This window comes from Nipponia nippon, unplaced genomic scaffold (assembly GCF_047370975.1).
Source record: "Nipponia nippon isolate SJK-2023a ecotype South Korea unplaced genomic scaffold, ASM4737097v1 scaffold_10, whole genome shotgun sequence".
Classification (NCBI taxonomy): Eukaryota; Metazoa; Chordata; class Aves; order Pelecaniformes; family Threskiornithidae; genus Nipponia; species Nipponia nippon.
In genome coordinates, this window is record NW_028262291.1 from 26,421,516 (window position 1) to 26,437,687 (window position 16,172).

Below are 16,172 nucleotides of genomic sequence, written 5' to 3' on the forward strand. Positions count from 1 at the left end.
TCACTCCTTTTTTTTTTTTTTTTTTTTTTTTTACTTCAAATATTTGCAAAATGCTTTGCATTATCCCCAAGGTAACATTCTGTTTGGGGTTTTTTTGTCCTTTCCCGTTTGACGGATATTGAAAGAGGTACTTTTTGTTTTTTCTTTCTGGGCTTCATTTGAAACAGTTGTTTGTGGTGGCTGTCATTGGTAGTGTCAGCTTTTACTGTGTTAGGAGAAACATGGAGTGAGTTGCTGCAGCTCTGAATGCAGAAACCACGCATGTGCTTGCGCTCCCTCTGCCGGCCCCGGATCTCAACAGAGCAGAACCCAAATACCAGTCAGTACTGAACCAGGAGTGGAGCTGGCTCTGGTTTGTTAACTGCAGCAGTAAGGGAACATGTTTAACCATGACACAGTGCTTCAGGTATTGGCATATATCAGCAAAACGTAGGTCACTCTTGCAGCCTCCTGTGGCAGAGGCAAAGCACTGAAGTGCCTCGTGAGTTTGGTGAATCACCAGAACAGGACATCTCTGCATACTGTGGCCCATCCCATGTTAGGACCAATCCTGCTTTCAAGGGTGAATTTTGGACACGGTTGTTGTCAAGAAGGCATTTCATACAAGAGTAAAGCAGCATGGGAATTAACTAGTTCGTTGGCCTGGATGCCCAGGATTTTCAGTTGTTACTCACTAAGGGAAGAGAGAGTGTGAAGTACAGGTAGATGCAAGACTGACCTAGCTGGTCAAAGCTGGTTGCACCACTTTTGCGCCATTTGAGTCTTCACATGGATAGCAGCTGTTCTGACATGCTCGTAAAGTTCAGCAAAGGGTCTAATTTTTCTGTAAGAGTTTCAGCTGTTACACTTGTTCACTACTGGTTGAGAGAAAATGCTAGAGCTGGGCTGAGGCTGGAGTTGTCACTCCAAAAACAAGCAGTGGTACAGTGGACAGAGAGGTAGGGGTACATGTATCTTGAAGTAAAGACTGCAAAGTTCAAAAATCAGAGTGAGATTTTTCTGCTTAGATCTGGATCTTTATGTGATCTGGATGACAGTGAAACTGCAGAAAAACACAGTTTTGGAAAGCAAAAAATCCTATGATGAACTCTTCTTCCTAGTGCCATGAGCGTAAGCTTGACGTCTGGATTTAAATGGGCACTACCCATGGTCCCAGCACCAAAGAACAGAATGTTCTTGCCTAAACTTGTATTTGCAGTGGTTAAGTATCAAGACGAGTATGGTCTGGGCCATTCTGTACAGCCATGAAGGGCGAGGAGGTTACAAGTTTGTGGAAAGGTGATGTTTGCAACTCTTCTGGGGAAGGACGTATCAAAGGACCTGTGCAGGCTATACCAGTCTTACTGATCTTTCTGGTTTTACTCTTGAAAATTGCTTCTAATAGCAGTATTATGTAGAGTCTGACTGACAGTTTAAGTGGAGATAGTAGTCCTCAAAAAGCCTTGGTTTTGTTTGTTAGCAGCTTTCAAACAGAGGTGCACTTCGACATTGGACACACATCCTGTGCTAGGACATTACCTGTCATGGAGATTACCCACAGAAACCGTACTTCCAGGACGCTGTAGACAGCGCTCTTTTTGTTTTTCAGATGGTGCTCTTTGCCATCACTCACAGATGGAGTGCTTTGCAAAGCAGATCTACTCACCCTCTGGGTAGGTGGGTATGGCACGGGGAGGGCAGCTTGGGCTGACTCCTCTCTCTTCTTGTAGATCTGGCTATTGTTTTTGTTGTTTGACTACCACATCTGAGTCCATTTTCGTGTTCCCACTGAGGACTGTGTACACTGCAGCACTTGCTGGTTTAATTTCAAGTGGCTGTTTACCCAGGGCAGTGGATGACAGGGAGGAGTGAGTACGAAGAGTAGCAGATGGCATGGCAATGGTAACATCCCCTTGCTCTTTCCCTCTTCAGTCAGTCAGTCGAGACAAACTCCTGATGCTGGGAGCATGTGCTCCTAAGCTGGCCGCTGGCACATCATCTCTGTCCAGTGTAAAGCACGGTTGTTTCCAGTACTTTATGAAACTCCATGGCTTTGACCTGCAGGGTTGTGTGCAAACCTCTTCCTCTGCTTTTATTTTTTGGGGGCTCAGGGTGATCGATTACCATAGATTGCAACAAACCTCAAGCAAAATTGGTGCTTTCTCAGACACAAACCATAAACTGCTGCTGATGGGAGTTCTTGGGGCTTCTGAAGGATTGCACAGAACCAGCTGTTGTTCCTGGTTACTTCTGAGGAAATTGTCTTATTCCGTTGTTGGGGACCTTTAAGAAAAATGGATCTGACCAAAAAATGAAAATAATTCAGAAAGTCCAGGAAACATCTCTCTATAGGTATACCATTTGGCCCAGACTGAGATGCAGGATAGGAAGCACCAGCAAACTGGTGGTGCCTAACCGAATTGTTGAAGGGCTTCATGTGTGGGGTTTCCAGGCTAGTTTTGGCATTTATAGTCTGTATCCCTTCTTACATGTGAGTACCCGAGTTCTCAGGCTTTTGGCACAGTTCAAATTCATCCTTTCCCTCAGCCCATGTGAAAAGGCTGGTGCAAGACTTCCTCACTTCGTTCTCCTTTCCCTTCCTCTCTCCCCCCTTTCCCCTCCAATCACAGTAACAAAGAAGTCAGGGGGAGCAAGGCTGTTCTGTGTGTCTTTGTGTGTCTCCTTATAATGGAGATGTCCACGATTTGATCTTCATACAATGATAGAGCTTGGAAGGGAGCTCTGGTCAGGCACTCCAATGGCCTCCTCAAAGCAGATCTTTTAAGTACTGAGCTGCTGTTTTGACTTTACAGGACCTTTTAAAAATAAAAATTTTTAAAAATTCAGGGTTACCATGGCTGCCCGTGTGTTTAGGGGGAGGAAAAGCCACCAGCCTATGCACAAGTCATTTTGTTGAACTTCACAAACTGGTCTCTGTTACCTTGTAGCAAGTGGAGCAAAAGTTTTTATGCATTACAGACTGAAATTTATGCAGAGCAAAGGGATCCTAAAGTCCTGCAGGACTGTGATACCTGTAAAAAAAAATTTCCCCAGGGCTCTGAAGTGGTTGCTTCTTAGAGGCCCAGAAAAGTGGAGTCAGCTGATGTATTTGTGGGGTGATCATTAAGTGCCCACTGTTCACATAGTTTACAATGTCACATTTTGAGAAATAGCTGTACAGTCTTGCACTTTCAAATTGACCTGGGCTGAGGTGTGAATTTGCAGACCCACAGCTGGGGCTCCTCTGGAGCTTGCTAAAACCCACACAGCATCCCCAGAGAGGTACTTCCAAATATCAGTGACTGCTCCTAGAGGCATCCTGCATGCTGGAGGAAATGCGTGAGGGGAAGAAGACCTCTCTGACAGTAATACTGTCTGCATTTTTATAAGGAGGAAGTTAATGGGCCTGCTGGGAACCTAACATTAATTGAATTCGTGATTAAAACTGGCCAGAACTCATTACTCTTTGCATGGTGAGTTTGCTGTTGGAATACTTAAGTTATCTTAAATAGTTTTGACCCAAGTCATGCTGGAGCAAATGAGGGGAAACCCTGAAATCTGAATATCCAGGTCTACCACAGGTTGTCCTAAGTGCACTTGATGGGATACCCTGTCTGGGAAAAGCAAAAAGGGCTCCAGTTCCCCATTGGTGCAGCTTTGCTAGTGACAGGAGCCATGGGTTCAGCAGAGAAGAAGGGGCACAGGTTTTCTGACACTGCCAGCAGCTCCAAGCAGCTCCAGAGAGACTTGTGTTTTGCAAGCTCACCTCTACCCAGGGGCACTTTGCAAAATACTGTTACTGCTTTTCACCAGAGCAGCTTAGCAGTGGAGGTTTGTTTCTACCACGTGGAGGCACTGATGATACTGTTGCAGTCGTGGGTACCTGTGAAGAATATACATGAAGCCCAGTTTTGCTGAATGTGATAAAAATCAAACCATAAATGTTCCCTTGCTCAGTGTTCCACGTAGCCTTTTCCTTCTTTCCAGTGTTCAGCTGGGAGAGCTCCTTTTTCCTTTTGAGTTTGGTTTGGGTTTTTTTTTTCCCCCTCTTGATGTCAGTGTAGCAAGTGTTTTGCTGGCTCTCCATCATTTCATTACCATCTTCCCTAACGCTCCTTCTATCCCTCCATAAATGTAGCTCCACCAAAAGAGTATCTCAAGGATGCATTTACATTTGTCCCAGTGAAATGCATCTGTGCACTTAGCTCCCAGCTCTCCCTGTATGTGGCCTGGATTTGAGCAGCATTTCCTGCTGGCTTTCCAGCTTTAACCAAGGTTAACAGCTTCTGACACTTACCCCAATGGAGGGCAGCAGTGTCAGTGAGATTCATTAAACAGCACTGTAACAGCACTAAGGAGACCTAGAATGACATCTGACAAGGGTCACTCTGCCTTTCTGTAGGTTTTTCTTAGCCTGCAGCCCACAAGCACCTTTCACATGAGAGCACCCCAAACCACCTCTCTTCTGCTGGGCCACAGCAGCGCAGAAAGGCACCCACCTCTGAGGAGGTGCCAGCAGGGCAATCACAAACATGGGGCAAGTGGGAAAAATGCTGAGGCCTTTGCTTATACTGACTTTTCAGAAAGTATTTTGGGGTGGCTAAAGTCTGCCTGCGAGAGACAAAGCATTCAGCCAAGATTTTAGGATTAAATGTAGTTTTTTGAAAAAGGAGGGTCTGAGCTATCCCAGCCAGTTTATCCCCCTAACATTGCAAAGATACTAACAGTAGGTACTAAATTAAATTAAACCAAAGATGCTATCTAATAGTAATACTAGCTATTACTATTAGATAACATCTTTGGTTTCATTAAATTTGGGACCGTAAGCAGAAAGAAAACTAACACATGGGGAAGCCAGTAGATTTTCCCTCCCATGGTGTCACTTCAGAGTTACAGTTGTTAGGTGTCCTAACCATTAAGATGTTTTATTTCTTGTATGTTACATCTTAGTATCCTTTTCAAACATTAATTTTCTAGGCTTGTAGTGACAGATTTTTGGGGTGGTTTACGTTAACACTGAAGTCTTCTACCTCAGATGAGCGTTGTGCTCTCCACTGTAACTCCATGCTGATGTAGATTTCTATCCGAGAACTTCCTTTAAAAATATGAAGAACTGTATGACGAGCACCAAAAAGGTTGCCCTTTTGCAGAAAAGTTCCCGACATCCCTGCTTTTAATTGTTTGAAGATGTGTAAAAGCAGTCTTCTGTAATGTGTAGCACTAGAATAACCATTTTGGCATTTTACTTCACTCGCTATAATTCAAATCAAGGCATACACTACGTTTTCCCAGCAGTTCTGCTCCTCCATAGCTTCTAGTCTCATCCGTGCTGTTCTGTGTGCTTATACACAGGTGTCCATTGCCCAGGCTGCGGATTATTCCCCTGTCTGCAATCCCACCTTGTTTATGTGCAGAACTGCATGTTCACACAGTTTGTTTTCTCCTTCCCTATTGAATAGATCTGCTGCCTTCTTCCCCCCGCCCCCCCAAAGCCCGATTTAGGACTAATGTTTTGTTTATTTTTGAAGTTTCCTTTGACTGTGGCTGGAAAAATTAACACATACACACACACACACCTCTTTGGACAAAACTGCTCATTCTCAGGATGGCTGCCTCTTCTCAATGGGCTGAGGCTATGAGTTTTTCATTTGAAGCACCAGAAACTGGGAGCAGGCTCCTGTCAGTGGCAGGGACAGCAAAGCCTAGCCAGGAAAAGCAAGTGGGTGGCCTCATTCCTTTTGAGAACAATAGAAAACAGCAACTATTTCTGGGTGAAACAAGAGCTTGCTGTGAAGCAGACAAACACTGGATGTGCAGTACAACCAGTGCTGAAGAAGAGACTTTTCCTTAGGAAAAGTGAGTTGCAGAAATTGCCTGTGAGTCTAATCAAAATCTCCCTCCCGTGAAAAAAGCCCAATCTGGTGTAGCCCCTGTATGACATCCTGCAAGTTTTAACAGAAAGGGTGGTGTAAAAGTTTCCATTGCATGTTGTGCCAGACAGAACAATAAGATATGTTTCAGGCCTCTAAATTTCCTCAAGAACCCGTTTTTGAGCAATGTCACCTTAGAAGCTAGTTCATCAATGTGATTGTGAGTTCTCACACTTTTTTCTGTGCACAAACTGCGGCAAGTGATGCGAGGCTGTACTGAAATTCTCATACGTAAGTCAGGGCATCAGACGAAGTGTAAAATTTCGTTTCAACTGTAAAGCTGAGAAGGCTCCTTCACGCTAGTGTTGCTTGGTGGTTTTTTTCTTAAGCTTGAAAATTGCCTCTTAAAAACAAAGCGGCTGCCTTTTCCTGGTGCGATTGAGGAAAACTGAGAGGTTGTTGCGGGTGGGGGGAGCTGGATCCCACCGAACTCCTCTGCCCCAGTGCCACACTGGCCAAGTGGTTGGATGCAGGGGGATGCTTTGCGCTGATTTCCTTTTACCCAATTGTGCTTTGTGGGATGTTCAACCCAAGGAACATGGCTGAACGAAAGAGGAAGCCCAAGTTTTCCAAGGAAGAACTGGACATTCTGGTCACTGAGGTGACCCGAAATGAAGCCATGCTGTTTGGGAGGGAGACAATGCGTCTATCCCATGCTGACAGGGACAAGATCTGGGAAGGCATAGCCAGGCAGATCACATCAGTCAGCCAGGTCCCCAGGTCTGTAAAAGACATTAAACACAGATGGGACGACATGAAGAGAAGGACCAAGGACAAACTGGCATTCATGCAGAGGTCCCTCTCCAGCCCCGGCAGCACGGGGCGGCCCTCGGCCATCGTCCTGACCGCCCACGAGAGAGCCATCGAGTCGACGCTTCATTCGTCACGCCAGATGCACGGCTTCCGGAGAGCGGATCTGGACGTGGTTGACAGCCCGTCAACAAGCTGTAAGTATCACTGCCTTAACACCTCTTTGTCTTATGCTTGCATATCTCAGTTTGACACCAGAAGAGCATTGTGTGTTTTGTTAGATGCTGGGTTGCCTGTCAAGCCAGGTCCTACTGCCGTGTTTGGTTCCAAGACAGCCTACTCTGGTGATCATGGGGTGTTGAGATGGATTGAGGGAAAGCTGTTTCTAAGTTGAGATCATCATCTTTATCTGTTTATCTAGTCCTTTTCCATACTGTCTTCTAAGGGTAGACATTGTTCAGATTCCACTTTCTTAATGGGTCATAAGTCTGAACTAATCCTACAAGTGAGGGAACGTCTGTAGTTGAAGTGCAACTACCTCCAGTCTGTGAAAAAGTGTTTGTAAAGGATTAGTTCTTCATCTTGCATGCACCCCAATAAAAGAGCAATGCTGTCAAGCTGAGAACCATGTGCCAGTCACTAATGGATCACTACGTGGTAACCATCTTCCAAGAGGGCTGTTGAGGGGGCTCTGTGATCACTAGTATTTATGCTCTGAGGCCAGGCCACTAATGGTTTCTCACTAGTGGTCTGAAGGCTCAGTATAAGTGCTGTGAAAAAGGTAGATGATAACAACTCCCTTCTTCACTGTTTCTTAAGAAGCTACTGGACCTGCTTTCTAAGTTAATCTTCTTACACCACAACTCTCAGACAACTTCCAGTGCTGAACCACATGCTGCTTTTTGCAGGTTCTTTCCCCAGTTGCGTATATACAGTTTTCTTGTGTGGAGGTGCAACTTCTTGGTCTCTGAGCTTTTAGGGATACAAAGGAGAGAAAGAGGGGATAACATCTTGGGAAGTGAGCCAACTAACGTTTCATGGGTGGCACTGTCCTACCACATTAGGTCTTATCTCTTATCTGAAGTAATGTTGTTAGTGGGAAAGCAAGGACAAAAATCTGCAAGAACTGACAAAGTGGGACTTGATCACTCTTTGCATCTATCTTGGAAGCCAGCTGCGCTATTACAGAGGTAAAATGAATACAGCTCATGCAAGGAGATAGTAGGCAGTTGCAACAAGTGAAGTATCGTCTCTTTGTACACTTGATGTGCCTGTACCTGTGAACTGGCATATCACTAGATATTTATCAGACTAATGAGAACTTTCCCATGGTGTTTTGCTTTGGTTTTGCATCAAGTATACTTGCCTGATTAATATAAGGTCCTGCTGCTGCTACGCCTGACTGTCTGGTTCTCTTAGTGATGCCAAGCCACGCAGTGGCCTTGCAGTACAGACTTTGTGAGCAGCAAATACTATGTCTATGCTTTTCTCAGTGCTGAGGATGTAAGAAACGACATGGGAGCAGGGTTTTGGCACGAGGAACCAAATGTGTCAGGGTGTTCTGAGACTGGACCAAAGGCCAGGAGCCTTTGTCCCTCCAAAACACTGGAGTATTCTAGCTAGTTATGGTTTTGGGGAAGGCAGTCATTGCTACTTTCTGAAATGGATTGATCTTCTAGTAATGAACAATGCTGTATACAGGATACCATAGCAGCTTGGATTCCTCCTTGGTTGACTGGGTTCTCCTGCTCTTCAGGCGTCTTATGGCTAGGCTTGTCACCCAGATGCTAATGTTGCAGCACGTGCATGTTGAGTTATGCATCAGGAGCTACAGGCTTGTCTCAACTGGCAGACTGGGGGGAGGGGAAACCCTTTTTCCATGTGCTTTGAGATACCATGAAACAGAAGTCAGAGTTGTGAGGGATTTCACATTAATAATTCATGCCTCCTCTTCTGTTTAAGCTGATGAAGACGAAGAGATGCCAGGCACTTCTCGGGAACACCGCTTCTCATCGCTGCAGAGGGCCAGTGCAGGAGTCAGCCAGCTCTCCGGGCCCTCCTTCCTCCACACTTCTTCCTCATCAGAGCACTCAGAAGCTACCAGCCAAAGGCAGGAACTGCACCGTCCATCCCCGCGCACCACCTCGTCCTGCAGACCCCCACACCCCCGCACAAGGAGCCCGCCCCTCTCCAGCTTCGATCGCCAGCTTCTCCATTCCCACATGCAGCAAACAGACCTGTTCAGGCAGTTCTGCCAGGAGCTGGTGGCTATTCACAGAGACATGGCAGACAGCATGCATGTCATCAGTCAGAGGATGGCTGACCTCACCAGCCAGGTTGGCCAGATGTGCCAGACCCTGTCGGAAATCCGTGACGGGGTCCAGGCTTTCCATAGGATACAGGATCCTAGTGTCATGCAGGGGTCTCTTCTGCAAGCAGCTTGCTCAAAACAGCCCCCTGAGCCCAGTGCAGAGTCTAACCAAAACCCCCCAAAACAGACTCCTTCTGCACGGACTACCAGGTCACGAAAGAGAAAACACCATTTTTAGTCTGCTTCATATAAAGTAAAGAAGGGTGCCCCTTCCTGAACTGCTGCATGCTCACGTGGCCTCTCCATGTGTATCAGTACTCTGTGGGGAAGGTCAACAGCCACCCTAACCCATCCACCCCTGTGCTAGCTAACAGAGCAGTATAAATTGTGGGAGCTGAATAGTAGGGCTGACCCTCTGCAATGGCAAAGGGGAATCTCAAATCTTACAGAGCCTGGGATGTAGGACATCTTTCTGTTCATGGAGATTAGGAGTTTTCACTGGCTTCCCCGTGCTTTGCACGCTCTATAAGCTAAGAAATGTAATAGGAATCATTATCTTGATCTTTTCTTGTGCCTGTGAAACGTTATTTACTGAGACAGCATACTACAGATCTCCCTTTGCAATCAGCCCACAAATTTACCCTACTACTGCCTTCCCATCATCTTCCTGCAAATTAGTATATGCACTGTGCAGAGATACATCCTTATGGCTCTAAAGACTCTTATTGCTCATTATTTTTATCTTGCATTCAGCAATAATGGGCAATCCAGGGCTTACTGTGACTTACACACAGGTTTGGGGAGAGGGGTGTAAAAGCAGAGCTTATGCAGGGAAGGGAAAAAGGCACAATGCTGAGGACAAGAGGAAAGGTCTGAGCACTGTGTGGTTTTAGACTGCTGAGAAGGGCTGCTATGGCACGTGCCTGGATCCTGCAGTACCACATGCACTTATATCAAAGAGTGTAATCTTTGTCTGCTCCAGTCTGAAACCCCTATCTACCCTTTACAATTGCAGTTAAAATACAATTATTTCATAATGTGACAACATTTAAAGAGAATTGTATCGTATTATTTTCTTGCATGTTATAATCTTCAGTTTTGAACCACCTCACCCTCTTCAAAATGTGAGAGACTGCACAGAAATAAGGAAAGATACAGGGCCTGCTTCTGACCTCAGGAACAGTTTGGTTTTGTATCACTGTAATTCTGTCCATTTCAGTACAGTTACTTTGCACTTACTCAGTGTTCTTTAGGGTGGGATCTGTACTCTGTTCTCCTGTCGTGAAGAGTTTACAATCTAAATTCGCATCTGTATAGGTTAAAATCTTAGACATGTTGGTTTTGTACTTCTTTCTTTCCCCGTACAGACACAAGAAAGAACTGTGTTATAACATTTAAATTGCTTCAGTGCTGCATGAGGTTTCCATGTACAACCCTGATTCTGAAACTAGGCTTTAATAATGTCACCCCAGGTGGTGATAACATATATGCGGCAGCTATTTTACAACATGTCTGTCTTCTGCTTGATTTGCACATCTGTACCTACCATTCTGCTCCCATCTCTGGAAAAATATGGACCATTATCATGTCATGCTTCAGCAGGGAAAAGGGCCAAGGTGGTACCCACGCACAGTTAGCATGCTGCTGCTCTCTGGGCTGTCCTGTTGTATGTGGAGGTGGGTTGCAGGAAACTATTCAAGTTAATATGAATCCCCATCATCATGCCATGTCTGGGCTACAGACCTGGCCGAAAAGTTGTATAAACTTCAGTGGGAATTGAACATAGACAGCGAAGTATGGCAGAAGGATGGCTTGTTTTATGTGATCTTGAAGGATCTTTCTTAATCTGTCTGGTCTGTTCTTTGAAAGTATAGTGCACTAGCTTCTCTTCTGGAAAGCTCACTGTATGTCTGGTGTGTCAGGCATTCCTGACATGCCGTTCCTTTCTTCTTTTTCATTGTTCTGTAATTCTAATTTAAGTAATTTATTTTTAGTGGTGCTGTAAAAGGCCCTTGCTCAAGGAAGTAGAGGTCTGGCAAGGAGAAAAACCTCCTTTCCGAGGAATGACTGATGCTGGTTTCATGCAGAAAATGTTCCTCATAGTGCTGGTGCCAGACCAGGGCAGTACTCGCTCACCTGCCTCCGAGAATGTCGTTTTACTTCTGTGGTGACATTTATATTCTGCAAAAGTCGCAGTCTCTCTTCAGTTGAAGGGAAGATTGGGAAATCTGGTGGAAATGGATCTAATTTATGAATCACAGAGAACTGAAAAAATGGTGACATGTTTTAAAGGCTTTCTGAGTCAATACAGTGCTGCTGCTATATATTAGAAGTAGTATTTTATTTTTTTATGATATTTGGTCCCTGCTGATGTTCTCCCATGGGTATACTGATAGGATTAGCTCCTCTGATGTTGTCCAGGGGGATCCCTTCCGGGAACCCTTAGGTCTGCAGAGGAGACTCTCGCAGGTGCTGGGGGCACTGGGGGGAGTTGGCATCATTGCTGCCACCAGTTTGCCCACACAGACGCATTTAGAGAGAACCCTGTTGTCCTGGTGCAGGACACGTAGCCTTCAATGCAAACCCCCTCTGGTCAGGAGAAAGGACCTTGTGCTATAAACTGTGTGATGTCTCCCCCAGTTTCCTCTGTGGACTATTACAGATTGGCCCAGATCTGGGGACGTATCTCCTGCCCTGTGTAGACCCCTCGGTGGAGTGGCTTTTCTGTACTGGCTCGCAAAGGATACTTCCTCCTGCACCCATCATGTTAACTGGCTGTTGAAGTAAGTGCCCATGTCAAAGCAAACTGCTGTGCTCAACCCTAGTATCTCCATGTCTTGTACATGCTGAAAAAATTCTCTCTTTAAAAGTATTTTTGTTAAGAATGCAATAAATATATAACACTTTTAACACAGCTCTTGTTGAGTCATTTGTTTCTCTCCTACAATTTTTGCCTGAACTGGTAACAAGCCTGTCACAGGTGCTGGGTCTCCAGAAGGCACAGAGCTGAGGCAGGGTTTGCGGGTATGGCACCCCGTGGCGTCTCCCTGGGCTGCTGGCAGCTCTCTTGCATGGGATCTCCTGCCTTGGCTCTGCTCTAGGTTGATTTGGGAAAGGCCAGTGGTTTTTTCCGTGCAGTGCTCTGCCCTGGCAGGGCATCAGTGGAGCACGCCCCGGGGCCAGCCGGAGGGTGAGCAGCAGAGGGGCCAGCAGGCAGGGGAGAGGCATGAGGCAAATCCGGGGCGGGGGAGGCAGGAGGCAGAAGCCTGAGCCTCCCTCCAGCTGCAGGGCTCTCCTTCCTCCTCACTGTCTCTCCTGGTTGCTCCGTTCCCCACCTAGGGAGGAATGGTCCCAGCTGCCAAAAAATACCTTGATGTTTTTCTGGGCATGCTCACTGGGCCATCCCAAAACTTGGCAATTTGGTGTCCTGAGTGGGCTGTGGCTTAGAAAAAAGGGAGACGAGGATATTTTTTTGCTGCTAGCTAGAAATGCTGTGGGAAAAGTGGCCCTGCGGAGCAAGGAGCTGTGCCTCAGACAGCCACGGGATTGATCCAAGCCCCAATAGTTGCAAATGGGTCATAAGTGGTCTCCATTGGTGCAATGGCTGGTCCTGAGTAGCCTGGGCAGAATCTGTGGTGTTCTTGAGCCTGGCTTGTCCCAGGGACTGAGCAGGACGTGAAATGACCTATTTGCAGCTGCTGGCAATGCTTGTCGGCAGGAACAGGAGCAGCTCTGGGTGGCTGGGTCTGCCCCAACAGCAGTCCCAACCCTGCTCTTCCTCTGGGGATTGTGGTCCCTTGGGAAACCTGCTATGCAAGTGGGGCTGTGCCCGTCGGCGCACAGTACTTGTGTCAGCCTAGCCATGCATGTCCTGGGCATCTAAACCAAGGTAGCCGCCTTGCCTCGATTCAGCTTGAGAGTTTGGCATCAGGAGGGGGGCTGGCTGCTTTCCAGCCTTCACAGGTTGCTCAGGACGTGAGTGCTTCAGCCTCGGGAAGATGTGTCAGTGAAGGCAGACTGGTACAGTCTCTCCTCTCCTCCACAGGCAGTTTGTGCCCCTGTCTCGCCAAGCAGGCTGCTGTTCTGTGGAGTGGCTTACTTTGTCCTTGGGAAAGCACCTGCCCCTAACCTGTGGTGTGCAGCGGCATGAGGTGTCTTAGACCGACAGGTGGAATTTGGGTTTTATGCAGTCCTTTGTAACCTGTGTCATTTGTGCCCCTCGGGTAGCTGGAGCCGGGGCTGGGCAGTGCTGGTTCAAAAGCGGTTCATTTATGTGGATGATCTCATCCCCATTTACGTTACCCTCAGGGAAGTGTCACAGATGTAAAGCTTCCTCTCAGAGCATAAACCAGTTACTAGCTGCCAGCAGCTGTGAAGAAGCGTGTTTGTGACTGGATTATTCCACAACTGTCTGTTAAGGGCTTTCTTCATACCTCCTGGTGAAATCGGCAGCGCCGGTCGCTGCAGGACGCTGGGTGGGAGCAGGCGGCTGGGCGGCATGCTGCAGGGCTGCAGCAGTACTGCAGCTCACGCCTTCCAGCCTGCGCTCTCCTCCCAGCTCCCCACCACGCCGGGAAGCGGACGGAGCTGCAGGACGCAGGCAGAAGAGCTGAAGGACACTCTCAGGCAGAAACTTGTAGGGGTTTGCAGGCAGGAGGAAAGCGAACAGGAAAAGCATGCTTATGCTTAATAAAATGCTTCGTAATAAAAGTGAGCCCTGGTGGGAATAGTTAACCAGGCTCTTCCCTTTCCATGCGAAGTTGTGTTCTAGAGAATTTTCTAAATCTCGCTGTCAAATGCAGTTTGCTGGGAATGCACTGGACCGTCCTGCCACTGCCCCGTGAATTCCTCAGTGCCACTGGCTGTGGGGATGTGAGTCCTGTATGTTGTATTAAGGAGCTGTGAGTGACTTGGAGGTGATAAATCTCTGCAGTTAACTGGGCTCCTTTGCAGGGGCAGCCTGATCTTGTCATTGCTCCAGCTGATGTTTGGGCAGTGGGATGCAGAGTAGCCGCAGGGGCTCTCCGTAGCTGGTGCTATGAAGCATCCTGTCATTTTGCTTGGACTCTAGTATCTCCTGTGCTGCAAGGCATCAGACTGACCACAGCAGATTGCTTTATCTCAAGGGTTGTGTATCTCATGGCTGTCTGAATGCCTGATACACCTTTTGTGGAGTGATTGCTAACACCCAGAAGTGACAGTCTGGCAGCAACAGTGTGCCGTTGCAGGACCTCCTTCCCACCATGCTGGTCCAGGCCTCTGTTCCTTCTCAAATACACAAACTGGAGGTTTAAAATGTTCCGCTAATTTTGGCAGTGCCAGAGCCTGCTGTTTAAACAATTACTGAAGATTGCAGAGCATCCTGGGTAGCACACATTAGGAAAGATACAGCTGATTGCAGGCACATGCACAGTTGCTTAACATTAAAACCAGAATTGCTGGAGCCTTGGGCAGTCTGAGACACTGCAGACTTGTTTTCTGTGTTTTGCGGGAAGTTTCACCAAGTTTGTGACATTATGTATGTGGGTTGGTGTGATGGCATGCAGGTGGGCTTATGTCTTTATCTGTGCATGCACATGGCCAGAGAAGGGGAGAGCGTTCAAGGAAAAAATGATGGATTTCTTAAGCTGTGAGCTATAATGGAACGTTTGGGCAGCAGATGTCAGAGGAGCCATATGCTGCTTGCCTTCGTTAATGTTACTGTGGCAGGGAGTGCTGAATAATAGAGACAAATGGCATAAGAGAAGAAAAAGCTTTTAGCTGTGAACTGTTCAGATCTGCTCTCGGGTCTGTATGTACCATGACAGGGCCTCCTCCTGGTCCTGAGTGGGTGTTACGAGCTCATGTTGGTGGTAGCTGGAACCGGTATTACCAAGCCTTTTCTGTGTCCTCTAGCAAGAGCACAGGGAGTGTGAGAGCAAATAATACAATCCTAGCTATAGATCTCTGTCTTACCAAGTTGCACAGAGGGCCAGTTGTTTGGAGTGTGAACTAATACATTTCTGTTGAGCTGAAATTTAGCTGTTTTAAATCAGGAAAATAAACCCCATGCCCAGAAGGCGATCTTTCTGTCATCGCTGCCAGGAGATCCTCACAACATGGTGCTGGGCTTTCCTGAGACTTGCAGGGCTGTTTTTATTTTTATGTCACAACCTGCTGAACGCCCAAGTGCAAAACCTTCCAGTACTGGCATGTCCTTGGTTTCCATTTAGACAACCGGCGAATACCCCCATGCACATTAGATGTCCCTGTTTCTGCCCTGGGTATCTGAATTCTGCTTGTCCAAGGGGAGAGAAGCAAGGAAATCTGTTTCTGCTGAAAAGGAAGATGGTGGTTTTGGGAAAGAGACAGGCAGAGGGACCCTGCCATATTCCGGATGCTCCTGAGAACAAAGGAGGAGGCTCTGGGATGTGAAGTGATGGTGGGGAATCCAGAAGTCCTTGTTTCCATCACTAGGCAAAGAAATTTCTGCCCATGAGAGTCTGTGTCACCATTACTGGCAGAGATACTCCTTCAGATTGGATGTACATTGCTGTCATCCCTTCCACAGCAGAAATGGACGCACTGGCTTAGTATTCCCTGGGTGGCCATGCTCGTTGTCCTGTTTCTCTGGCAATTTGCACACCATTACTTATAACTCCATGCTTTCCAGTCTGGCTGTGTTGATGGCTCTCTCTGAAGGTCATTCTGGCTTCATCATGGTTGTCATTCTGCTGTGAGGGGGGGCACAGGAGAAAAGTTTGTGCTTCATGCCTGCCTTGTCACCTCACCCTCAGGTACGTGATCATCTCCCGGGAGGAGAGGGAGCAGAACTTGATGGCCTTCCAGCACAGTGAGAGGATTTACTTCCGTGCCTGCCGTGACATCCGCCCTGGGGAGAAGCTGCGGGTCTGGTACAGCGAGGATTACATGAAGCGGTTGCATAATATGTCCCAGGAGACCATCAACAGAAATCTCACAAGTGGTGAGTCCCCTGCCTTTCCACCCTCTCCCCCAGTCCCCTTGGGCTGCCACGCTTGTTGGACTGAGCACAGTGGGTGAAGTAGGTGATGCACAGGCTGTGCGAGGAGAGCTGCATTTCTAGGAGCAGAGCACCTCTGGGTGAGAGCCCTGCATGGCATGGATGGACGGGTGTACAAGAAGAATAATATAACCACTGTCGTGGAGATCATGAAAGAAAGATTTGTGCTGTGTCGTGTTGT

At 47.2% G+C, this 16,172-nt stretch overlaps 2 protein-coding genes across 5 annotated transcripts in view; both read left to right on the plus strand.

Moving 5' to 3' along the window:
• Positions 1-16,172, plus strand: part of PRDM11 (PR/SET domain 11) — a 47,228-nt gene that overhangs the window by 21,252 nt on the left and 9,804 nt on the right. For 3 of the 4 annotated variants that reach the window (XM_087746036.1, XM_087746035.1, XM_087746038.1), the window contains exon 6: positions 15,747-15,934. In XM_087746036.1, coding sequence (XP_087602162.1) covers positions 15,747-15,934 — 188 coding nt within the window. Of the gene's footprint in view, positions 1-1,588; positions 1,653-15,746; positions 15,935-16,172 lie in introns of all 4 variants that reach the window. The other variant, XM_087746037.1, reaches the window with a different exon arrangement.
• LOC148057132 (uncharacterized) lies at positions 1,672-11,845 on the plus strand. Its single transcript, XM_087746039.1, has 2 exons — positions 1,672-6,856; positions 8,622-11,845. The coding sequence occupies exons 1-2, from the start codon at positions 6,430-6,432 to the stop codon at positions 9,206-9,208; spliced, it is 1,014 nt and encodes a 337-aa protein (XP_087602165.1). The 5' UTR covers positions 1,672-6,429; the 3' UTR covers positions 9,209-11,845.

Bases quoted from the DNA above. Each gene is read 5' to 3' on its own strand.
- LOC148057132 (XM_087746039.1), top strand. From the start codon at position 6,430: ATGTTCAACCCAAGGAACATGGCTGAACGAAAGAGGAAGCCCAAGTTT. The intron at 6,857-8,621 runs GTAAGTATCACT...CTTCTGTTTAAG, and splicing joins TGACAGCCCGTCAACAAGCT to CTGATGAAGACGAAGAGATG.